The sequence below is a fragment of the Symphalangus syndactylus genome, chromosome 9, assembly GCF_028878055.3.
Source record: "Symphalangus syndactylus isolate Jambi chromosome 9, NHGRI_mSymSyn1-v2.1_pri, whole genome shotgun sequence".
NCBI lineage: Eukaryota > Metazoa > Chordata > Mammalia > Primates > Hylobatidae > Symphalangus > Symphalangus syndactylus.
In genome coordinates this window covers 32520889-32546457 of record NC_072431.2, presented here as the reverse complement: position 1 = coordinate 32546457, position 25569 = coordinate 32520889, and the positions used below count along the sequence as shown (strand labels likewise).

At 40.1% G+C, this 25569-nt stretch overlaps 1 protein-coding gene across 2 annotated transcripts in view; it reads left to right on the top strand.

The window, feature by feature from the left end:
• The window catches only part of CERS6 (ceramide synthase 6), a 342305-nt gene extending 316736 nt beyond the window's left edge, over positions 1–25569 (top strand). The window contains exons 9-11 of one of the 2 annotated variants that reach the window (XM_055291896.2): positions 16024–16180; positions 16774–16797; positions 19928–25569. In XM_055291896.2, the coding sequence (XP_055147871.2) occupies positions 16024–16180; positions 16774–16797; positions 19928–20080 (334 nt within the window). In that variant the 3' untranslated portion in view covers positions 20081–25569. The remainder of the gene's footprint in view (positions 1–16023; positions 16181–16773; positions 16798–19927) is intronic. The other variant, XM_055291897.2, reaches the window with a different exon arrangement.

The window sequence follows — 25569 nt, the reverse complement described above, 5'->3', positions numbered from 1 at the left end:
CAGAAGAGTGCAGAACCCAGGCAGATTTCACAGTCCCTAGGCAGCTATTAAGTTCTAAATATTAGACACCTTGACAAAGACAGCTCCAAACTTGCCAACAAACCCACACTCCAGGGGCAAAAGATATCAAATGCGCATACTATTTGTTTAAGTTGACCCCTCTTCGCTATCTGAATCCCCACACTCATAACCGTGGATGAATCTGAGTGCTGCTTCTTTTGTTCAGATGGAATTTAAAAATCTGTTTTAGAGTGAGAAATGCGCAAGCCCATCCCATATAGGCAGGTTCTTTTCCCCGACAGGTATGCCCTCCTTTTCCCTGGCCTCCTGTCTTCTCAGCACTCCCAGGGAGCCACATCCTCGCCGCGAGCTGGCTCCACCCCTTATTGAATGCACATAAAACTTGACGGTCTGAGCAGATGGGGGAAGTGGAGTGATTCCAGCAACTGTCTCCTTTTCTGGAGCAGGAAGCTGGGACTCTGCCTAAGTGAGGCTGCCCTTCTGCAGCTCTGAGACTTAGGAGAGTTGGCTTTCTGGAAACTCATCTGATGCAGGGCAGGTGAGCCCCAAAGTGGGCTTAGTCCACAAGACTTCTTGGCTTTGCCCAGGAAAAAATTCAAGGGCAAGCCGGAGGTAGAAGAAAACAGCTTTATTGAAGAGGCAGTGCTACAGCTCTGTGTGTGCTCCTGCAGAGCAGGGTTACCCACTAGGCAGGGAGTAGCAGCTCAGGGCAGTTTTGCAGTCATATTTATATCCACTTTTAATTACATTCACATTAAGGGGCAGTTTATGCAGAAATTTCTAGGGAAGCCATAGTAACTTGGGTCTTCAGGTCATGGAGAGGGGCAATTAACTTCCAGGTGTTGGCTTGGCAATGGCAATGGCAAACTGACATGACACACTGGTGGGCATGTCCTATGGAAAGCTGCTTCTGCTCTTGCCTTGTTTTAGCTAGTTCTCAATTTGGTCTGGTGTCTGAGCCACCTTCTACCTTACATCCAGCCCTGTGAAAATCTGTTGCACCCTGTCCCAGTTAAGACCTTTATTGGCTTGTGTTAATGCTTGGCTGTATATTATCGTTCTCATGTGGCTTCCTCAAATTTTAATTTAAGCCAATATTTATATGATTACATACATGTTAATTATAGTTAAATACTCATTATAGAAATTTTGTAGAAAAATTAAAACAACAAAGAAGAAGAAAAAATCTCAATCCTATAGCTCTGCGATAACCACTGTTCATTGTTTGATATCTTTGTTTTTAACATTTTATGTGTTTAAAATTACATCTTTTTTCTTTACCAAAGTTAAGATCATCCTGCACATACTGCTTTTATAACTTTGCTTTTCTAATTTAACATTGTACTCTCAGCACTTTTCCATTTAATTAAATGTTCTTCTATAATATAATTTCATTGGCTACAGAGTATCTACCATATGAAAAAGTCATTATTTGATGCCCTATTTTAGGGCATTAATTAGGATGTTTCCAGTGTCTTGCTATTGTAAATAATATTGAAGTAAACATCTTCATGGACAAATCTTCTCATAGATTCCTGATTACTTCCATAGGACAAATGTTTGCAAAGAGGATCACAGTTCATTAGATGCGCACATTTTGACACATATTGTAACATTATCAGCCAAATAGAGTGTGCCAATTTATATTCCAACCCCAGTTCCTCAAATAGAGAGTAAGTTCTTTGAGGTTCACTATTACATATCCTCCATAGTTCCTGGCAGTGTTGGGCCTACAGTACAAACTTAATAAAAATAAAGTTAATTCCGCTTAACTTTCTTGATCACCAAATGTTTAACCAGTCTCCCCCTTGCTACCTTCACTTGCTTCCATGCTATAGATGCAAAAGATAGGTGTGGTCACTGAGCTAAATATTGATGATAGCAGTGACTTTGATCAAAAGCCATGTTACCTCAAAACTGATCCTAAACACAAGTAAGAGGTTATAGCAGGAAGTGTCAGGTTAAAAGAATCTGGGGGCTAGAATATGGCTGGAAACTTATTTACTGCAGTACTAACAACCGGTTGTGCCAATGAGTTGATCACCTTTTCTAAAGAGAAAAGAGACTGAGGATGTGGTTTGGGGTGTGGGCTGTATCAGGTACTTTGTTATGACTCAGATATGATACCAGAAGACAGAGCACTACTGGATGAGGGGGAGGTGGGTGCAAACTCTGCTATGGGAGCCCATGCCACTTCAGTAAATAAATCAAGCTTTGTTCTCTCTTGAGGAATCTTATTCTTCCTGTTTATCCTTCTCTCTCACTGCTCCACACTTCTCTGGAGTACTTGTTTCCATGAACTATAATAATCACTGAGCAGTATTTTTTTTTTTAAAGAGCAGCTGTGTTTCTCAAGCCTTGCTCTTGATCTTCATGTCCTCTTGCCATAACTGCAGTGGCCTCTATGCAGCGTCCTCACACCTCCACTCTCCCCTGATGGAAACCATCCCACAGTTTCCATAACAGTCTTCCTAAATCAAGGCCTTAATCTAGTTCCCCCACCCCCATTCCCAAATTTTCTAGGATTTCCTTTGTTTTCCACTGTAAGTTCAAACTTTTCTTCCCAGCAAGAAAGACCTTCCACAAAATTATGCCAACACTTCTCCTTTAACTACTGCCTTGCAGGTACCCAGTCCAGCTATGCATGATCCCTTGTGTACCCTTTGCTTTCCAACCTGTACATGCCTTTGCTCAAAACCCTCCCTTTGCTTGGAACACCTATTATATTTAATAATTCTACCTTAGTAATCAATATATTTGTCTGATTCTCCTGCACTTATTTGTAAACTCTTTGAGTGTAGGTACCTAGTCTTATCCACCTTAAAATGTCTCTCAGGGATACAGTTGCATTGGTTAGGGAGGGAGTACCCAGATATCTTCTTCATTTTAGATGTCATTTTTATGTTTAATATTCTGGTCACAGGGAGAAAATATCTTAAGCATGTGGATTATGCCAGATGCGGTGGTGGCACAGCTGTAATTACAGCTACTTGGGAGGCTAAGGCAGTAGGATCATTTGAGCCCAGGAGTCTGAGGCCAACCTTGGCAACAAACCGCATCTTTTAAAAAAATAAATGTGTGTGTGTGTGTGTGTGTGTATGGAGAGAGAGAGAGACTGAGTTTGACGACACTGGAATGTGTCCAGTGGCACCAAGTTATATAGTCCATGCCTTAAGCCTTTCACGCAAATTGAAAATTAAAGAGAGCAACATGGCAAAATATGTTGCTGATAGCTTTCAGCTTTGCTGGATTGAACAGGAATATAAGGTAAGGCTGCAGACTCTCCCATCTACTGCCAGGTCACACCCAGCCAGTCCTTGTGTATTCATATTCCTGGTTGCCTGGTTCCCTGTGGAAGCTGGTGATGGGGTGCGAACAAGGAGCTCAGCACGTAGCTGGCAGCTACAGTATACCTAAACTGAGGGCTTGCTAAGCAATCTCTGTAGCCAGTACTATCCGACTTAAATGTCCTGCTGCTGAAAGCTGAGGTTCTGCACACTGTTCTGTGTGCTCAGGAGGCAGTAGTTTGGTCTCATAAATACAACATTTGCTCAGGGCCTTATATCCTTCATAGATTCCTTCCCAAAGATGGGATCTTGTATGCTTTTTTCTTGTTTTCTGCTTTCTTACTTTTTCCCATACATCTAGGTGTAAAAACAAAACAAAACCTTTCCTTTGGTTTTGTTTGTTGTTAGGTTAAAAATCAGAGAAACAATGAAGACTCACCGGAGAAGAATGCATCTATACAAATGGGGTATTTTATCCATGGAGAAAACAATCAGAACAAGTGAAATTTTAAGTAAATCTGAAAACATAAAAATTCATAAGGTCGTTTATGTTAGAGTTTAAGAAACCTTTAGTAAACATCTTGTCTTAGGCTTTTATTTTGTGGGTGAGGAAACAGGCTTGGAGAAATAAGATAACTCACATCACAGAGCTAGGGAATGCAAGAACTGAGCCTAGCACCAGGTGTTTTGACTTCTAGTTCAAATGTAATACTCAATACTGTCAGTTCTCTGAGTAAGCTCACTTCCCACCCATATTCCCAGGCACAGCCATCGTATTCTATAGCAATGATTCTAGTATTTAACATTATTTCAATTGTTGATTAAACAGAATTATATGTTTATGTTTGTCTTGATCAGTTGAGTTATTATTCAGTGCATGTAGTTTCATGTGTGTTATTTTTCTTTCATACTTGTGAAGCCTGCAAGAGCAAAATTTTATCTAAATCTGTGCATTCACTTTCCTAAGGCTTTTTGTTGTTTATTTGGGTTCTTTTCCCCCTTGATTTTAAGCATCTTATAGTTCAGTTTCCACAACTCAGACTTACTTGCAGGGCACACAGGGTGCAGGTCTTTGTTAAAAGCATATTCACTGCATCTCTCTCTTGCCAACCTAAAGATAATATGGTGCAGAATCTCCCTCAAGACTGCAGGCCTAGGATACATTTTTCTCTTTTTAGCAGCACTTCCAAAATTTTCAGGGATATTTTTCTAAGATAAAAGTGAAGACTTAATCTTGTAAATATTTAAATAAAAACAGACCTTTAAAGTATCGTAACACTTCCGTAGAATCTATACATGTTTAGAATTCCATGCCAAATCACATCCTCACACACACAGCTAGCTAGAGGAGAAATTTCTTACACCCTAGGTAAGAGTAAAACACTATCCTCTTATCCCCTTCTTTCCTGCCACCCACCCCATGCCCAACTGCTCCCATCCTCCCTCTCCACCTGTGTGCAAATGGAAGGAGTTGGTGTGGCTTGATGGGGGGGTGTGGAATTTGGGGGACAGTGTCAGGACAGGGACCCCTAGAGCAGACAGCATGAGGGAAGTCAGGGCGGTGAGAAGCCAGGCATCAAATACCACTCCCTGTGTAAGTATCAGAGTCCAGAGAGCCAGGAGGCACTATGGGTCCGTGTCTCAGACATAAGACATGAGAGATGAGAACAAGGAAGTCAGAAGGAAGGAGGGTCTGTTTCTCGGGAACAGCAGCATACTCCTTAACATAACTCTTGGACCCACCAGCCAGTTGGTGTGTTCGAGGTGCATGGGGCTGGATTTCTTCAAGGGCCAAAGGACATAATGCAAATGAGTATATATACTTTACATAATTAAATAATATATAATATTCAGTTTTCAGAAATTTTTTCATGATCACAGATGAACCTATTAGTTAATACATTGCTTTAGGAAAACTGTTGCTTCCTGGATGTGGTAGAGAAGTCTCACAACCAGGCCTGCAGTGCAGACGAGGTAAGGCCTACCTGAAGCTCTGATACCCAGAGTACACACACGATGCCTAAGGTGATGTTGACTCCCTTCAAGCTAAATAAAATGGGTGGAATTTGATCCCTGAAGAATTAAATACTGAGATTCTCCCAGAGCCAAGACCCTACCAGAACCTTCTCGAGAGATTTTTAGGCAGCAGAGGGAAGCATTCTGTCTTGCCAGCCTGAACATGATCTCTTCTAAACCTCCCTTTTAGCTCTTATTGCTAAAAATTGTTTCAAGACTATACATTCTCTGTTTGTTTTTTTGAGACAGGCCTTTGCTCTGTTGCCCAGATGGAAGTGCAGTGCATGCTTATAGCTCACTGCAGCCTTGAACTCCTGGGCTCAAGCAATCCTCCTGGCTCAGCCTCTCCAGTAGCTGGGACTAAAGGCATGTGCTGCCACACCCAGCTAATTTTTACTTTTGTAGAGACAAAGTCCCACTGTGCTGCCCAGGGTGTTCTTGAACTCCTAGGCTCAAGGGATCCCACCTCAGCCTCCCAAAGCTCTGGGATTACAGGCGTGAGCCACCACGCCCAGCCCACATTCTCTGTTTTAATGTAAATTTTAAAAGAAGGAGAGAGGGATTCCTAAAGATAATATGTTTTGGTTAGAAACAACAAAACCTCTGTCTTGTGACCTTAGATAATTAAATACTATTTTAGGATCTTGGTCTCCTGACCAAAAAGTTGCTATTGTATCTGATCTGCTAACTTTACAGTTAATAATGAGACTGAATCTAATAAACATGAAGTCTTTGAACATCTTCCAAACAGAAGGAAATATTACTATGGCTCTAGCTCTCTTAAATCCTTCAATGGACTAGTTAGGAACATATTTTACTCATGCTTTCTAGTCATCTCTAGGGATCCTCATTTTAAATCTCCGTGTGTGACTCTCAGCATGGAAGCATAAAGATGGATACTGTGTGCCTCATTTCCTTCTGTAGGGAATGTGCAAAACCACATCACTCCCGTGGGCTGTGATCAGTGCAATAACCATGCCCCCACCCCACTGCAGGTTCCTCTGGCTTAAGAACCTATCCCACCCATAGGTTGCTATTTAAATTGTTAAAATGAGAAAATACAAATTGTCCCAGCCTCAGCAACTACCCAAATAGGAAGCCAAAATGGAAGCTATTCCCAAGAAGCAAGTAACTAGAGCAGCCCCTCTGTGTTTCTGCTGTAAGTAGCCACCGTGTAAACAGGCTCCTTCTGCCAGGCAGCTAGAAATTCCTTCTCTACTTGTCAGTGGGGTCCCTCAGAGATGAGTTCAATGAATTATCAGAATGACCAAGATTTTCTCCTTTAACTGAGTTAATTGATTAGACCCAGAAACTTTGAAGCTAAAACAAATAATCTCACAACCAGAGTCTCAAATTGGTATGTGTTTAGTCTCTGTTTTTCTCACCTCTACAAAACATACCATTGGAATCTCTAAGGGAAGGGGAAAAGGAGAAAAAGGTAAGGAAGCCCATGGTAATCTGACAGCATTCCCCACTTGGGCCCAGGAGCGCTTGGCCTGCCATTGGCCTTGCTAGGAATGATCCTACAAGGGAAATGAGCAAACCTAGCCCTTCGGGGAGGAGCACGCAAGTGTAGGGAGGTTTCAGAGCCAGTTCTGCCATCCTGCCTCTATGAGGATGGGAGGATGGTTTTATACTCTTTTAGAAAACTGGAAGAGTAAGTCCCTGGAATCTCAGTCTTTCTTAGGCTTCTACCTGCCTAGCAGGAGTCAGCCTTACCTATCCTTTTCTTAAAGTAAGGGATATTTAGAGATACACATCTGCCTCAGTCCTTTCAGAGAGAAAAGCAAAGAAAAGGGCACAGGGCTGGCACTCCCATTTCCCAGTTGAATTGAAAAAGATCTTTGGTTTTGTGTCTTGAATATTTTGTGTACATGACAAAGTAGTAATGAAAGGAATTATATAATTTTCAGTAATGGAGACAATTCTGTTGGGATTTAAGGGTCAAGTGGGGTAGGCCAAAGTGGGGAAACCACATAAATAAAACCAAATGGGTTATTTAAGCAGGCAGGGCCTGGCATATGGCTACCAGAAACCAGCTTATGAGTCCAAGGGATAACACAATGCAGGGAATTACAGGCCAAAGGGAAAGGTCTGCAGAAATGCTGAACAGAAATATTGATGTGTGTCCTCCATCATAATGTGGGGACGGATCAGCTCTGAGCGTAAGCCCAGGTGAAGAACGGAGAAAGGGATGGGAAAGCCTGATGGCCTAGACCAGCAGACAGGTAGCTTCAAGTCTCAGTGTCCCCCACCAACGTGGTCTGACTTGGGGAATGTTATTTATATTCCTGTGCTTCCATGTCCTTATATGAAAAATAGGGATAATAACAGGACACACTGTGGAAAAAAAGAAATATAAGTTATCCCATAGGCTTTATTTCATGAGAATTAAATGAATTAACATATAAAGCCTAAGCCCAGTTCGTAACACATAGTTAATGTTCAATAAGTATTAACTAGTATTAGTGTTGCTATATGAGGATCTTATAGAGATGTTGAATGGGCAAAATGAAGCAATGTATGTAACATATTTGGCACAGTGCTTAACACATAGGAATTACTCAAGGAAGAGACGTTATAGAGAACCAAGCAAAAGTCTGTCTTATGCGCACATAGGCAACAAAGAGCTAACTAGAGGGCTGAAAACAAGCATGTTGGAATCAGGATACATCCCAAAGGACACAGCCTTGGCTGGAAGGACTCAAGTTGGGAGGTCAGGAGCATAGGTTAGTAGACCAGGCAGTGGCAGAATTAGGAATTAAGGCAGACGTACAGCAAATAGGGCAGCAACTACTTTTGGAGAAAAAAAAAAAAAACATCTGCCCCAGCCAGGAAGTCACCAATTACAAACTTCCTGTGATAAGAGACCAATTCCTAAATCTGGCCTGGCTATGACCTAAAAGTAAAAATAAATTCACTGGCCCCATATCCTGTTGGCTAAGGATACAGATAGAACTATAATGTGCACTGCTAAATGAAAGAGAGATTATTTGTCCATGTTCAAGTTCAGATTCCTGTCCAGGGATAAAGAAATGACTTCTGGCCAGGCATGGTGGCTCGTGCCTGTAATCCCAATACTTTAGGAGGCCAAGGTGGAAGAATCACTTGAGCTCAGGAGTGCAAGACCAGCCTGGGCAACTTAGTGAGACCCTGTCTCTACAAAAAAATTAAGAAAACAGTAACTTCCACGTTTGCTACAGATTAATAGATTAGTGACTAATAATTAGGCACCCATGCTGCAAGCTACCCAGAAGCTGTCCTCCCAAAACTGGGAACTTGATATCAACACCAGTATTGTGGAGAATGTAAGCTGCAGCCAGGGGGCAGTCTTGTTAAAAGGAAGGAAATTGCAAACATCATTCTCAGCCTTGTAATAGTCTTGATGTTGACTGAGATGTTATTTAAGCCTGGAGCTTTTATTACCTTAGGAAAACCAGCACAACGAGGGTTGCTTGTAATCATGACTTAATTACCCGACTTTGAGGTTTTAAATGCCCACGTTTTTTGTTCAGAGTGAATTTTAAATGCATTTCTCTCAGCATCTACTTTAAAATGGACAAAACATGCTAGCAGATTAGTCATCTTAGGTCGAATCTACTTTCATTTATGTTTTGTGTAGGTCAAATGAACGTATATGCCAGAGAAACACACATCATGAAATACACTGAGGTCTGTCTGGGAGAGCAAAGTCAAGACCTTCAAAAGCTCTGAAGTAAACCACACCCTAATTTTGACCACAAAGTTCATTTTACTTTTCAAGGTATCCTCACTGACATTCTGTAGCACTCCTTAAAGTGAGGCCCTGACTCTGTTCCTTAGAGAAGAAATCTTGGCTCTGGATATTTGACTTGGGTCTGATTATTATTGTTGGCTTTTTTAGAGATCATTCCAAAAACATACAACCCAGGGCTCAGATAGAACTCTTTGGTTAAGGTAGGGGAGGAGCGGCGGAGGCAAACTTGCGGTTACTTGACATGGCCAAGGGCCATGGTATCATCAAAAACATGCACCTGTAACCCATTCATACGATAAGATCACCTGGGCCATTGTTAACATCTTGATTACCATTATGTGCTCCTGCTTGTATGTCACTGGAGTATTTAAAAGTAAGATGTACAGGTCTGAAAGAATGTTCATCTAATTTTACATATTATATAGAATGGATTTAAACTCTTACTTGGAAGTCGCATGAGAATGGGGAAATTGAGCATTGGAGGTAGCTTTTTGGAGTAAGATGCCAGTGAAGGTCTTTTTACACTGCGCTCTGTGACATTATGAGACCTCAGTCCTCAGGTTGCAGGGGAAAGCATAATGCTTTAAGTCACAGTGATGCTTAGAATGTGAATGGATACGGCCTTAAGTATCTTCTTTAAGACTCCCTTGTGTTTGCCTCACAAAAAAAAGATTGTAAACTGTCTTGCATGAATGTTTGCATCCCACACACACATATCCCTTATGTCTATGATGATCAAAGTTAAGATGAAGAACCCATAAAAAGTAAGAATGAGCTAAAGTAACTACAGGGCATGGCCAAATTAAATCTTAGATTCATTAAAATCACCCACCAAGGCTAAGATACTGGGGTGGTCACAGGTATATCAGGGCATCAGCAGTGAAATGCATGGAGCCCAGCTTTGCCCTGTAGGCACATTTCGGTCAAATGCAGGATGAAAAAAGGTCAGACTGATGCCTCTTCATTCATTTGATGGGTTGCCCATTCATTTGATGGGATTTTTAGAATAGGGGGTATAACCTGGAGATCAAGTGTTTTCTGTACTGGGACTCACCCTTGGCAAAAGGTTTGGGCAGAACAAACCTGCGTGAGTATGCACTGTTCATGCATGATATGCCATCTAGTGGTTAAGTGAACCTAACATGAATGAAAAGAAAAATGGTCTCAGGTCCCTTCTGCCTCTGTACTCTCCATTAGGCAACAGTAGAGGTTCGATGCTATTATTTGGAAAAGAAAAGAATTTCTTAGAAGCCATATGTTGAATATAAATTCATCTGTGACCACCCCAATAGCTTAGCCTTGGTGGGTGATTTTAATGAATCATAAGATTTAATTTGGCCATGCCCTGTAGCTACTTTAGCTCATTCTTACCTTTTATGGGTTCTTTATCTTAACTTTGATTATAATAGAACTATTATACAGTTCTTTATTATGTCTGTAGGGGATGAACACATTTATGCAGAACAGTTTACAACTGTTTTTGTGAAGCAAACACAAAGTAGTCTTAAATAAGATACTTTAGGCCATACCCATTTGCATCTAAGCATCTAAGGAGAACACTGATATTATAGTAATTATTAAAACCAAAAGCTGTACATTGTGTGTTTTTTTGTACATATGTGTTTAGTTTGGCCCACAGGGTACTGTCTTCCATTTTATTTTATTGGCGTATAATTCCTATATACAATATAGTGCAAAAAATCTTCAGCATATGGCTTGATAAATTTGTATGTATGTATAACCCATGTGATCATCACCCAGATCAAGATATGGAAGTGTCCAGCCTCCCTCAGATCCCCCCAACCCCAGTCAGTCCTCCCTCAAAGACAACCACTGTATTAGGATTCCCTAGAGGGACAGAACTAATAGGAGATACATAGAGAAGTTTATTAAGTAACTTACACGATCACAAGGTCCCACAGTAGGCTGGCTGCAAGCTTGAGGAGCAAGGAGAGCCAGTCCGAGTCTCAAAACTGAAGAACTCGGAGTCTGATGTTTGAGGGCAGGAAGCATCCAGCACGGGAGAAAGATGTGGGCTGGGAGGCTAGGCCAGTCTTGCCTTTCCCATGTTTCTGCCTGCTGTATATTCGCTGGCAGCTGATTAGATTGTGCCCACCAGATTAAGGGTGGGTCGGCCTTCCTCAGCCCACTGACTCAAATGTTAATCTCCTTTGGCAACACCCTCACAGACCCAAGATCAATACTTTGCATCCTTCAATCCAATCAAGTTGACACTCAGTATTAACCATCACAACCACTATCCTGAACTCTGTCACCATAGGTTCGTGATGGCATCATTAAAGTACATACTCCTAAAGTACCTCTCAGAAATAAGATTCCATAGTCACCATTTTAATAGTTTGTCCAAAAAAAAAGAACAGTTTCCTCAACTGTAACATTCTTGGGCCAAACAAAGGCTCTTTCCTGGGTTTACTGTTTATTACAGTCTGGGTGTCATATGTTCTCTCTCTCCCCTAGTATAAATTCCTACTATATTGTTTTTCTTACCATGCTTCTCACTGAGATACATCCGTTTGGTGCACTGATTGTATTTTCTCAAGTGTCTCTACAGGAAGCCAAGTCGATTTTCAAAGAAATCCCATTAGTTTTGAGCAGCATCTCAAAAGTAATCAGAGGTGCCACTGATTGTCATGGCAAAGCCTATAAATCCTGATGCAGTGTTTCAGAAATTAATGTGAATGCCATGTCGCCAACGACTGCTCTGACATCCTGTTCAAATTAAGCCAAGCAGTAGCATCAGTCCTAGCATCACAATGGCGAGAAAGCTTCTCAGTCTATAATCCAGCAAAGGTTAACTTATAATGAACGGCATAATGCAGTCATTGTTGCTATTTACACAGAACCTCTTTCTGTTCAAAGGGAACTAAAGTTTCTCTGAATATCAAAATGTGTAGTACGTCAAGAAGCAGAGCTAGTTTTGAAATAAAATTATTTTTATTATTCCAGAGCTTTCTTCTTCATATTTATTGGATTGTTGGATTAGCAAACACGTGGTCAATCAACAAATGTGTCTAGCGAGCATGTTACTTCCAGGTGTCTTGCAGGGTGCTGGAGATAGAAAAGTGTAAGGTGTGTGAGTCCTCCCACACCGCCAGAGAGTTGAGCCTTGTTGTCCCCCTGGCCTGCAAACTGATGTTTAAAGAGATAACTGCTTCTTTGGATAATAAACAAGGCAGGAATATAGGCATTATCCTAATTTAGTCATTTTTACAAATTACTTATATTTATTAATAAGTATTTATTAATAATTTCTGGAAAACCAAACACCACATGTTCTCACTCATAAGTGGGAGTTGAACAATGAGAACACAAGGACACGGGGAGGGGAACATCACACACCGGGACCTGTCAGGGGGTGGGGGGCAAAGGAAGGAGAGCATTAGAACAAATACCTAGTGCATGTGGGGCTTAAAACCTAGATGACGGGTGGATGAGTGCAGCAAACCACCATGGCACATGTATACCTTATGTAACAAACCTGCACATTCTGCACATGTATCCCAGAACTTAAATTTTAATAAATAAATTTTTAAAATGCAAAAAAAAAATAATTTCTGGAATAAGAATGAAAACTAAATTTTTAATTTTTAATGTTTCCTGTTATGGGACATTTTGGTTGTTTGCTGATTTTAAAATGCTTATAGATATTTTATGTCTATGTATTTGAAATTAAGTCTCTGACTCCCTGCCATGCTCAATGGCCAGAGCTTCCAGAATAGTGTTAAATAATAATGGTTATACTGGCTGTCCATGGTTTTCTTGATTTTAAAGGAAGTAACTGGTGTTTATTAATATGCTGATTTGAAAGGGTTACAAAAATCATACTAAGTCCTTTGTATTCTAATTGTTAAACATCAACAATGAGGAATTAAACATTACCAAATGTCTTTGATGCTGTTAAAATCATTCCATTTATACCAATTTGGCCTATGTATGTAATATGTTAATAGATTTCCTAATATTTTCCCCCTTCCCCAGAGTGAATACAACTATTTCATGAGGTATTATTCTTTTAATGACTTGTAAAATTCAAATCATTAAATTCTATCCTACTGTTTTTAGAATTTTAACATATGTGTATTATGTATTACTCTTTAAAGACAACTACTATGGCAGGATTGGAGACAAACTGTTAGTCTCATTCTAGTCTATAAATAGGAGTTGCAGAAATCGGGGGTGGGAAGAACCTATTTGTCTATTTTATTTTTCATTCTCCTTTTTCCTTTATTTTTCTGAGGCAAGGTCTCACTCTGTCACCCAGGCTGGAGTGCAGTGGCACAATCATAGCTTCACTGTAACCTGCAACTCCTGCTCAAGTGATCCTCCTGCCTCAGCCTTTCGAGCAGCTGGAACTGCAGGCATGTGCCACCATACATGGTTAATTTTTATTTTATTTATATAGAGATAGGGTCTCACTCTGTTGCCGGGGCTGGTTTCAGACTCCTGGGCTCAAGAAATCCTCCTACCTCAGCCCCCCAAAGTGCTGGGATTACAGGAGTGAGGCACAGTGCCTAGCCTCTCCTTTTTTCTTTTTTCTTTATCTCTTATTCCAACTGCAATAATTGTTTTTTTCTCTCTCTTTTTTTTTTTTTTTTGAGATGGAGTCTCGCTGTATCACCCAGGCTGGAGTGTGTATGATCTCGGCTCACTGCAACCTCTGCCTACTGGGTTCAAGCAATTCTCCTGCTGTAGCCTCCTGAGTAGCTGGGACTACAGGCACACACCAGCACACTTGGCTAATTTGTGTGTGTGTGTGTGTGTGTGTGTGTGTGTGTGTGTGTGTGTGTGTAGTAGAGACAGGGTTTCACCATCTTGGCCAGGCCGATCTTGAACTCCCGACCTCAGGTGATCCACCCATCTTGGCCTCCCAAAGTGCTGGAATTACAGGTGTGAGCCATCGTGCCTGGCCTGTTTTTTTCTTTTCTAATTCACAAAGTACTTTTCCAACCTCTCTCAAAGCTCTCATCACAATTTATTTTATTTAAATTATCTATTTGTCTTATGTTTTTATATGAGTGGTCTATGTCTTAAATTCGAGAGTTTTCTCTCCCTTTCCCTTTAGCCACTAAGTGTTATCCACCTGCTTCTCCTGTAGAATCAGATTGTCCCAGCAAAGTGCTGCAAGTGGCAGGTGGTAGAAATGCACTTAGATGAGTTTTCTTGTGTGTCTCCAAACCATCCCTGGGGTAAGCTGAGGAGGAGAGCAGAGAGTAAGAATGATTCCAAAATTATGCAGGTGCTGTGCTTCTCTGTGGCAGCAATGTGAGTCCAGATGACATGAGTCAATTTCCAAGTGCTTAGGAGCAGACACAGGCAGGGACCAGAGCAAAGCACTGAAACCAGCCTTTTATGTATCTGCTCCAAGTGACTGTTCCATTCTAGTTCTGATGGTAGATTACAGAGAGAACCAGTTACCTGAAATAAATTTTTCCTAATTCAAATACATACTCTTACATACTCTTAAAACTAAATGCATTCGTTGCTATTTTTTTTATTTTTTATTTTTGAGACGGAGTCTTGCTCTGTTGCCCAGGCTGGAGTGCAATGGCACAATCTCTGCTCACTGCAAGCCCCACCTCCCAGGTTCACGCCATTCTTCTGCCTCAGCCTCCCTAGTAGCTGGGACTACAGGTGCCCACCACCACGCCTGGCTAATTTTTTGTATTTTTAGTAGAGACGGGGTTTCACCATGCTAGCCAGGATGGTCTCAGTCTCCTGACCTCGTGATCCGCTCACCTCGGCCTCCCAAAGTGCTGGGATTACAGGCATGAGCCACGGCGCCCAAACTACATTCATTGTTCTCTAATCATTTTTGTCAAAAATCCTTCCGATACTCATTTCAAGGCATCACTTCAAAATGATGTATTTCAATTGTCAGTGCTTTTCAAGGGGAAGCCTTACAAAATTAAGGACCCTCTAATGACTCTCCTGCTAGATATAAGCCTAGGTCTCACTCATATTCTGACTTCCACTGTGTTTTTCCCTGTGCTGGACATATGGCTTGTACTTAAGTAATGTTTAGGAGTTAATCTCTTTTTTTGCAGTATATTGGCATTGAATGGCATTCTTCGCACTTATTTAAAGCCCAAAAGCAACTTCAAAGATCATACAGGCCTTTTTACAAGTAGATACAGAATCACAACCAAAAAAATCAGTGAAAATTAATGAAAGAAGTGATGGCAAAAGTGAAAGGAGAAACATACGATCCAACAATTCCACTTCTGGGTATATGCCTGAAAGATACATACCTAGAGCGATATTTGTAGACCCATGTTCATAGTAGCATTATTTGCAATGGCCAAAAGGTAGAAGCAACCCAAGTTCCCTTTCAATGGATGAATGGATAAAATATGACATATACGTATTATAATTCAGCCTTAAAAAGGAAGGAAATTCTGACACATGCCACAACATGGATGAACCTTGAAGATGAAACAAGCCTATCACAAAAGGACAAATACTATATGATTCTACTTTTATGCGATACCTAAAGTAGTCAAATTCACAGAGACAGGAAGGAGAATGGTGGTTGATGCAGGCTGGAAGAATGGGTACTGAATCTTGGTTTTGAAAGATGAAAAATGTGCTGAGCAAGAATGATGGTGATGGTTACACAACAATGTGAATGTACTTAAAGCCAATCAACTGTACACTTAAAAAAGTCAAGATGGTAAATTTTATGTTATATTTATTTTATCATTTTTAAAGAAGTGAATAGGGAGAAAATATATTAATTAACCTAAAACCAACTGAAAGTCACACCACCAGGGTAATTCTTCAGGAAATGACATTTCTAAGTACCTAGCAAGCTTTCACACCATCCTGCCAGAGAGGGGGTAGTTGGGAGATATTGTTGACCTTGTGCCTTAATGCAGTGACTAGAGTTCCTTGGAAAACAAAGGAAAATGCCGCGTTCACTAATCAATTCCTTCTTTTCCTTAGGGTGTTAAATACCACATTATTTGAAAGCTGGGAGATCGTTGGACCTTACCCTTCCTGGTGGGTTTTTAACCTACTGCTGTTGCTAGTACAAGGGTTGAACTGCTTCTGGTCTTACTTGATTGTGAAAATAGCTTGCAAAGCTGTTTCAAGAGGCAAGGTAAGCTACAACTCACTTTTTCCAATATGTCTTAAAAAATTTTGTTTTTGTAATTTCTCTGGATCAACTATTTACTATTTCATATTTCATCAAAATTGGTATTATTTCTTCAGAATTGAGCAAAACTACCTAGAAACATAAACGAAAATGTCATTTCCTTTTCTAGTTCATTTTTTTAAGTCTTCAGTGTTCCTTTGCTGGCGATGGCACCCAATGATATGCATTTGTAATTTTAGACTTAATAATATATTATTTGTTGTATTCGCTCTCCCTCTTCCTGTCAACCTTGGACCTCCTCTGATTATATTTATACTGAGCCGAAATTTAATCACTTCTTTCCTTTTATGAGAAGGGTCGCTTGGTGCAGTATGCCGGTTTAAACAAACCTTTCTTTCAAACTGAGAAACAAATCTGTTCATGACTTCCAACAAGATATAGTTAAATCTTTTTGGTTAAAAGTGGACTTGAGGTTGATTTGAATAAAGCTTCCTAAGCCTCAGCCCCCACCCTGTGTGCAGAGCAGAGACTTTTCCAGGTCATTCTCTGTGACATTTTCTTACTTGTTTGTTCTCTTTCTTCTGCTACCCTGGAAGGCTGGGAAGTGGAACCCTTTACATGTAAGTTTCTCCTCCTCTCTCTCTATCCCTGTCCTGAGTGCCTCTTGCCTGTTGGAGGGGCACTCAGATGCTTTTGTTTCCACGCATATTGTTCTGTCTAACCTATTGGCACTGGCTAGAGGCTTCATGTGAGCTGTAGCTCTGTGAGCTGCAAGGGACACTAGAGACAGCTGTTAGGTCCCTTTGGTGTGAGTTTGTATTCTGCTAAATGTTGCATGATCCAACAGAGAAGAAGAATTTCTTTCACTGTGTTTAATGTGTTGGCTAAAAGACAGAAATAGACCAAAGTAAAGCAGGAGAAACAGAACTAGTTGGAGGGGGAGAGGATCAACACGTTGCAGAATGGAGGCCTGAGCATTAGCTGTGGGCCTGACCTGCCTGGGGCCATATGGTAGCACCTGACCACTCTGACTCATCAAGGTCAACAGAGCTGGCCTCTTCTGCAGGGGAAGTCGGGGCATCTAGTCGTGTACTATGAAGCCACTTCTCAGCACCAGCTCTAGTAGAAATCCTAATTATTTTGATCAATTAATTGTTCAGAAGCTAACGTTCATTTTTCTCTGTGACCTCTCACTCTTTGAAATGAACATGTATTTCTATTTTAAAATCTCCTTGTCCTCATTTGGATACAAATTTAATCAACATGCACAAAACTGTCAATATGATAACAATAACTAAATATGCAAGAATGCTGCTTAGATTACTTGTATCCTTAATTGCATTGCTATTTCTACCAGACTTGTTGCCTGCTCTTCAACTTATTCCTTCTACTTTATGAAGAGAGATGATGATTAATTTTATTCTAGATCTCAGGCTTCAGAATATCTTAGCTGCCCTTGTGGCTCTCACCTGGGACAGTAAGATTCATCTTGACCATGAGTTATTTTCCTCTGGGCTATTTTGAGATATTCTAAATTGTCCTTTCTTTGAAGGTAACGTAAGTATAGATTTTTCTAAGTGCAATTTAAAAAATCTGACTGAGCATGCAAATGTAAATTAATCACTTTGTAAAACTGGAGTTTTCTATTTATGACTAATGGACTTATCAACATAGTGGAACTTTACTATAATGCTGGCTTTGTGACTCACAATGTTTAAGTTCAATTATCTTTAGCCATTTTGGAGTCTTAGTATCTAAATCTTCTTGGAGATGGCCTGTGTGAGTTCAGTCCCATCTCAAAGGGTATTGGAGTGAGGTTCACTTTTATGATATTTACTTCATCACCACTGGTTGGTGATAAAGCAGTAGTTCTCAGCTTTCACTTTCTCCTGACCCCACCCACCTGAGAGAGAGGACGTTCTCCCACAGGAACTGTAGTTTCTCAAGTTGGGAGGGGTGGAGGGAGTCCAGGATTCTCATGTTAGAGTGTAGTGGTAGCACAGACAGGATGTGATGTGGGAAAGCGCCAGTTAATTCTGCCATACCTCCCAGGAGACTTTACCAACCTCCCCAGCCCACCCCCTAGAGAATCACAGGAGGACCAGATTGGGAAAATTCCTATGAAGGGAGGCCACCAGGTCTCTTTTGTCACACCACTGAAAAATATAAGTAAGCAGTGATGAGTTACTCAAGAATCTTAAGGCCTTCTGGGTAAAAATGCTTACCATAATTTAGACTTACAGAATAGGAGATTCAAACTATTTTTATCTTAAAAGCAGTATTTTCTTAATTTCCCCCAAAAACTACTTCCTTGCTAAATAGTAGGATTTTTCTCATAGTTTATGGTAATGTGTAGATTGACATCTTCTCACTCTATTTTGACCTCCGTGTGACTTAGTGAGATTGAATGGAGGATTGAAGAGACTTGGCAGGATGGGAGCCAGTTTTTTTTTTTTTTTGTCTGTGTGTTTTGGTTTTTTTGTTGTTGTTTTTTTAAGACAGTTTCGCTCTTATTGCCCAGGCTGGAGTGCAGTGGCGTGATCTCGGCTCACCACAGCCTCTGCCTCCTGGGCTCAAGTGATTCTCCTGCCTCAGCCTCCAGAGTAGCTGAGATTACAGGCATGTGCCGCCACACCCGACTGATTTTTTTTTTTTTTTTTAAAGACTGGGCTTCTCCATGTTGATCAGGCTGGCCTTGAACTCCTGACCTCAGGTGATCTGCCCACCTCAGGCTCCTAAACTGCTGGGATTATAGGCGTGAGCCACCTCACCTGGCCGGGAGCCAGTTCTTGATGATCTGGTCAGTGGATTTTCCTCGGGAAATATTTCAAGCTCCACCCCACCCAGCAGGTTCTTAAGATGCCTCCTGGCCAGGCACGGTGGCTCACACCTGTAATCCCAACACTTTGGGAGGTCGAGGCAGGTGGATCACCTGAGGTCAGGAGTTCCAGACCAGCCTGGCCAACATAGTGAAACCCTGTCTCTACTAAAAATACAAAAATTAGCTGGGCATAGTGGCGCATGCCCGTAATCCTAGCTACTCGGGAGGCTAAGGCAGGAGAATCGCCTGAACACAGGAGGCAGAGGTTGCAGTGAGTTGGATCACACCACTGCACTCCAGCTTGGGTGACAGAGCAAGACTCTGACTCAAAAAAAAAAAAAAAAAAAAAAAGGCCTCCTGCTGCCATTTGTTGTGTGACATATAAAACAAAATTCCTAATTAATTATAGCATATTATAGCATACAAAAAATAAAAATGTAATCATAAAACAATGCATGAAGAGCCAAATAGGAATTTTTTTTTCAATGTTCTGAGTTAGTGACTATCTCCATTGGTATGGTTAATTGAGAGCTGACTTTAAATTATTCTCGAGGAGAATGTGATCATCAGTGTGTAAAATGATCCATTTGTACCAAATTCCTATGACGCCATTCCAGTGACACAGAATGCTACTTTTTGATTAAAAGTGGGATTCATGGTCTAGTACATTCTCAATATGGAAAGATACGTTAAAGAGGTCAAGAAGTCTAGCCTTCCATAATACTTACATTCCTTCATAAATGACTTTGTCGCCTACATTTTATCTCTCCAATGAAGGGGAACTTATTGCTGTGGCAATGTTCTCATCCTCTTCAGTTTTTTAACATTGGGATCTGTTTCCCTTTGTGTATGACTGCATGTGCTTCTAGCATGCCATACCTTGATGATTTCTTAGGTGCTGGTTATACTCACCTGCTTCTACTCCACAGGTGTCCAAGGATGATCGAAGTGATATTGAGTCTAGCTCAGATGAGGAAGACTCAGAACCTCCGGGGAAGAATCCCCACACCGCGACAACCACCAATGGGACCAGTGGTACCAACGGGTATCTCCTGACTGGCTCCTGCTCCATGGATGATTAATTACTCAGAACTACAAGTCCCAAGCAAAGTGAACTGTTTGTTCCTGGAAGTATTTAATAAGTTGCAAATGCAGTTCCTTTCATAATATCTCAGCACCAGAAACAAAAATTAAGATTATCAAAGCATTTTGAATAGTGCACTGCCATGTGTCCTGTCTGTGAATGAAGAAGAATTACCATTCTCTCTGTGTAGGCATGCTGTATGTAATTGACACAAGGGAACAGTATTTGCATTTGTACTGTCTTAGAATATTATTTATTTTTTTGTATTTGTAAATCTGTGGACAAAAGAGGGTTTCCTCACTCCTTTTACTCACTGGGCTTATGACAGTGAAGGAGATGCTCCATCTGCTTCTCCACCTTTCTCTTGCTGTAGTCCAACGTGCTATGACCATCAGCTTACTTTGTCACTTAAAGCAAGCAAAACCCAGTGCAAGATTCTTGTTCAGCTCTAAATAGGTTTGCTTTCTTTTAGTTACAGTGCCCATTTTGAAATTGCCTATACAGTCTCAGTGACCATTTAAACCGGACGAACTAGGTGTTTAATTTTCACTCTTCATGTTCAATTAGCAGTTCAAATTAAAGAAGATGGTTATTGGAGAACTTTTTTGAATGGTTTTGTATTAAATTGCTTTGAAATAGATTTCATTTCTTGTGCACACAGCCAAGATTTCTTCAGTGGGTGTGATAGCTAGTTGAGGGTTAACCTTGTTGGTTACAGAGTGTGTTTGTTTGTTTGTTTGTTTTTCTCTGTGGTGAGGTCAGTGCTGTGATTTTGAAGGAGGATATTCACTAAAGCTCATAGTTATAAACAAGGAAATCACTGTTAAGAATGGGAATTTGTCCTGTGTTCTGGGAATAGCATAAAGAGAGCAACTGATTTCAGCCAGGTTTTGCCACTACCCTATAATTAGTACAGTCTTATGTTATAAAAGAAAGAAGCTAAGTATATTTGGGGACAAAAAAATCTTTCAAGAGTTGATAAAGATTACCTGTGCAGTGCAAAGCACTTTAATGCAACCAGCTTTCAAGAAGAAGCCCTATCTAGTACTTGATGTTGATGTTTTTATTTTGCTGAGCAAAATAAAGCCAATGGGAGAAAGACTATTTTACCCTTTGCTTTTCTCCTTAAACATAATCCAGATGACTTTCCTGTTACTAGACACTGAGCAGCATTACACTACAATGCTTCTTTGGTTTCCAGGAATTTTTTTCAAATGGGGCTGTTTCTGGAAAAATGAAAAATTCTATTGGACAATGGCAGTATCGACAGTGAAGAACATTGCTGGAGAATAAGTTTCCGTAAGTCTCCCACACAGCAGTGTTATTTATGTACAGATAAGAAAACCATATGTCGGCCAAAGATTTTATCTCTTCTTCTAACTTTTAGTAAGAGGAAAAACGGATTATAAAACCCTTCATAAATCAAGAAGGCCATCACTTAAAACGAACCCCAGACAAAAATGCCGTAATATAAATGTGTGAATCAGGGCTGTGAAGACAAAAGCAGAAATGCTAACAAGTGTGCAGAAATACCAGAGAGTGCATATCCTGCTCAGAACCATTCACATTTAATTCAATTCTTTGAAAAAATTAAAGCTTTATGCCCACAGTTTGCAATCTGTGGGTTAATAGTTAAAAGAATGCTCCCAACCAAAAAATTCTTACTGTAATATTATATCTTTCCTTACTTATTTACAAGATAATATGTTTCTGATATGGTCCATAGTAATAATTGAAGAGACTTAGAAATACATCTGCTTGTTTATTGAGAAAACAAGGCAAATAATTCTGCTTTTAGAGCCTTGTTATTTTATTTCACAAAACAGGAATATGTCTAGGAGTGTAATTTGTGGATGGTTGAGTTTGTAAGAACAATCATAAAAGGACTTGTTAGTCTTCAGAATATCTGCTAAAATGCAGGTGTATGTATAAAGTAATAGCATATTATGGCTGAAAATTTTGAGAAGGTAAAAGTTTCTTAATTAAAATATGAACATATTTAGCTTGCTTTAGTGTCTGGGGCAAGTCCTCTCGATGGGTAAAATTAACTTTAGAGATCCATGTGCTCAGGTTTAGATCATATGACACTCGAGCACGGAAGAATAATTTCAAGGAGGTCAGCTTGTAAATTAAAGGTTTAGAAGAATTGCATAAAATGTAGTAAATGGGGTCTGTCATTAGCAAAGGCAAATCTAAGTAATCATTTTTCCCCCCAGAAGTTACTTAGAAGGAGAACTGGGAACACTTGGGGTCTCTCTAACTGATGGCATTCACTTCACACAGTCCTCTATGTTATCCAGAGATTTTTATTTCATTTTACATTTTAGGGCAGAGTTCTTTGGGGCTAATTAAAATGGGGGTTGCAGGCTTTTTATGGTGTAGAATAATACATCTCTCTCTATAGCTTTCCCGTGGTAGCCTGATAAGGCTGAGAGAGAAAAATATGTGCAGTATCTCATCCTCCCCTTGTACCAGGCCATAGCTTTGAAGTGTATTTTGTAAATTCAACTATAGGTTAGTCAGAGTGCTGTTTTTCATTAATTAACTTAGCCTGTGTTGATATCTCCTGCTTCCTGGTCACATTCAAACCTTCCCAGAGTACAAAGGGGTATGTAGAAAGGATTCTAGAAGAAGTAATACTTTATGTTAATAGCTTTCCTGGATCTCTTAGTAGGGGGAAAGTAGAAAATCGAGTAGAATTTGGCCTCAGGTCAATAAATGATATAAAAACATGTGTTCTATTTATGTATATATATATATGTATGTTTTTCCAAAAAGTGATAAAACCAAAATATCACTGACTCATCCTTACCCATATTCTTTTCATAAAACCCACTCACCAGGTACAATAGAAACTTCTCTCCTTGTTTGTCAGCCTCCTGTTCATGTTCCCCACACACCTGAAGGTAGTAGAATCTTTTCAGCCTCTTAGCCAGGGAGCTAAATATGGCTAAGCACAGGTCATAAGAGCACCTAAGGCCAGCATATAAGCCAACTACAGTTCACCTTTCCAAATTTGGTCCTATGGATGTTGAGCATAGGGAAGCAACTCTCAGTATTTTGGATTATTCAGGTATATGTGGTAAAAATGCAAATGACTGCTGCTTTACCCCAGGGTTTATTAGCATCCTACTTCTGCTGGGCTGCCAGACAGATGGTGTCCTGAGGTCTCATTATATAATGCCACAGGCATCTGGTCAAGGTAAACAAGCCAGAAAGGGTAGGCAAGAAGTGAGATAAAATCAGATCACCTTTGATCAAAATGGTTGGTGAACCTCCACATGTCCAGTTCTGTTGCCAAACTTTCCATTCAGAGTATTTGGTGGAGTTTGAATTTGAGGAAACGAATGCCTTCATCTTAGGTAGAAAGGGCCTGAATCTTCCATTTTATATTCAAACCTCATTGTTATTTGGCCTAAGTAAAAAGTCAGATTTCATTTCCGTTTACCTGAGTTCGCTTTAAAGAGCGTTTCAAAGAGAGCTTTATAGACACCCACAGTTGTCCCCAATCTCTTCATGATGTTGCATTAATAGTTGTTTTTGTCCCTTTCTTGGAAATGTTAATGCCAAAGTTGCCTGAACATTTGAGCGGTTTTCTTAATTTGAAGTATAAAAATTATAAAGAGCAATTCCAAAGGTATTAAAAGATTGTTTATCAGTATGTGTAGTGATGTCATTATCTCCAGAGAGGCTTCAAGAAATCCTTTGGAAATAAAAGTTAAATGTTTACATTTCATGTGGTATTTCAGGTCTTCAGGTTCTGATTAGCTTACTTTCTTCTTTTGTCTTTGGCTGATTTCTGCTTTGTAGATAAATAATAATAGCCCTGAGATGTTTCTAACGTTTAAATAAGAAAAAAATCAAATCGAAGTCAGCCTGCTGGAAAAGTGATCACATGGCAGTTGCAGTAACTTGTATGGAAAGGGAAAATGCAATGAGCCCAGTTACTGCACTTGCCACTACCATGCTGTCCATGGAAGGAATAATCAGCAGTTCAATTGTCACAAGCCGCCCTTGAAGAAAACGCAGCAAAATCTTTTAAAATGAAGATATTGCAGTCCCCAGAGCCAGTGAAGGTTTTTTTTGGTAAAATGAAATTGTGCCATTCTGGAAGTACCCCGTAGTGATGAGCACTGGCTGGTTCACCGGCCATATTTTAGTTCTTCATAATAATAGGCCAGAAAAGGGCTCTGTGGTTTGCCTCTGTCTGCACTGTCCCCTCCCCACCCCTAGGGGGCACGCAGTAGCTGCTGAGAAGGCCTGTCCAGGAGGCTGTTGGAACCCCTCCAATAAATACTTAGAGGTAGTGTATCTGATGCTTGTTTTCGTGAAAAAAATTGTGTTAGAGAACATAAAGCATCATGAATATTTTTAATAGGATCCGAAGACACCCAAAGGAGAAGCTTAGTCTTTTCCAGATATTTCCAACTTGAGTTCAACCCAAAGCCTTTGAAAGGAATGCGTTACCACATGGCCACATGCTAACACCCCATGGGGTCTAACACGGGGCCTAAGAAAGTCTCTGCAGCCAGATAGTACATGGTGTCTCCACAAAACTAGGCATTCTGGAGATTGCCCAGAAAGGGATGTGAGGGGACCGTTAAGATCTGTCTTGCTTATCTCATGCACTCACATTCTTTTCAGCCTCCTGGAGTTCCTGATAAAAGGAAGCCAGGGTGTTGACATTTTTTAGCTATTTATTTCCCAATAGCTTGTGGATCAGTTGTACACCCACACTTCCTTCTCTGCTTAATTCTGTTTTTCTGAAAAAAAAAAAAAAAGTATGCCCATGTATGTGTGTTTTTCTTAACACAGGTCCATGAAAGTTTGGCTTCCTAGTTTGATGTCTGTTGCATGGCCTAGAAACCAGGGAGCAGCAACTATTGAGATGGTTTCTGTGTTCAGTGAAAAATTCTATTTCATTGAGACAATTTTTTTCTTTATCCACAGTAATTTTTTGAAACTGTCATCGTGAAACTACCCTTAAAAAAATAAGATTACCTGCAAAAAAAGAAATGAATTATGGAATAGGAACAGTTATGTGATGATTCTAAAACTTTAACTTAGAGCTTCATTACTTTAAGAATGGAAAACAACCTCTGAGTTTGATTTCCCAAAGTTTCGTAAAGCCCCTAAGCTCATGATTTTCATCAACTCCTTGCCCACATAGTCATTTACCTCCACAGCCGTTTGTTGTCATAGAAGGGGTGGTGGTGTTTGGATTTGATTTTTTTCAACTTGCAGTGAGAAATAGGATAGGTGACAAAACCTTACTTGTTTTCTTCAGACAATTCAGTGCTTGAGCATCTCTGTCAGAAATGGAATGAAATACTGTTAGCCAATTAGAATTATTTTATGTATTGTTATTGTGTTTTGCTGATTTTTATATGAAAATATAATTATTCATTCTTGATCTCTGGAAGCAATCATTATTATGAGGATCATTTTACTTTGGAAACACTTTCATAATAAAGATAAGTATTAAGA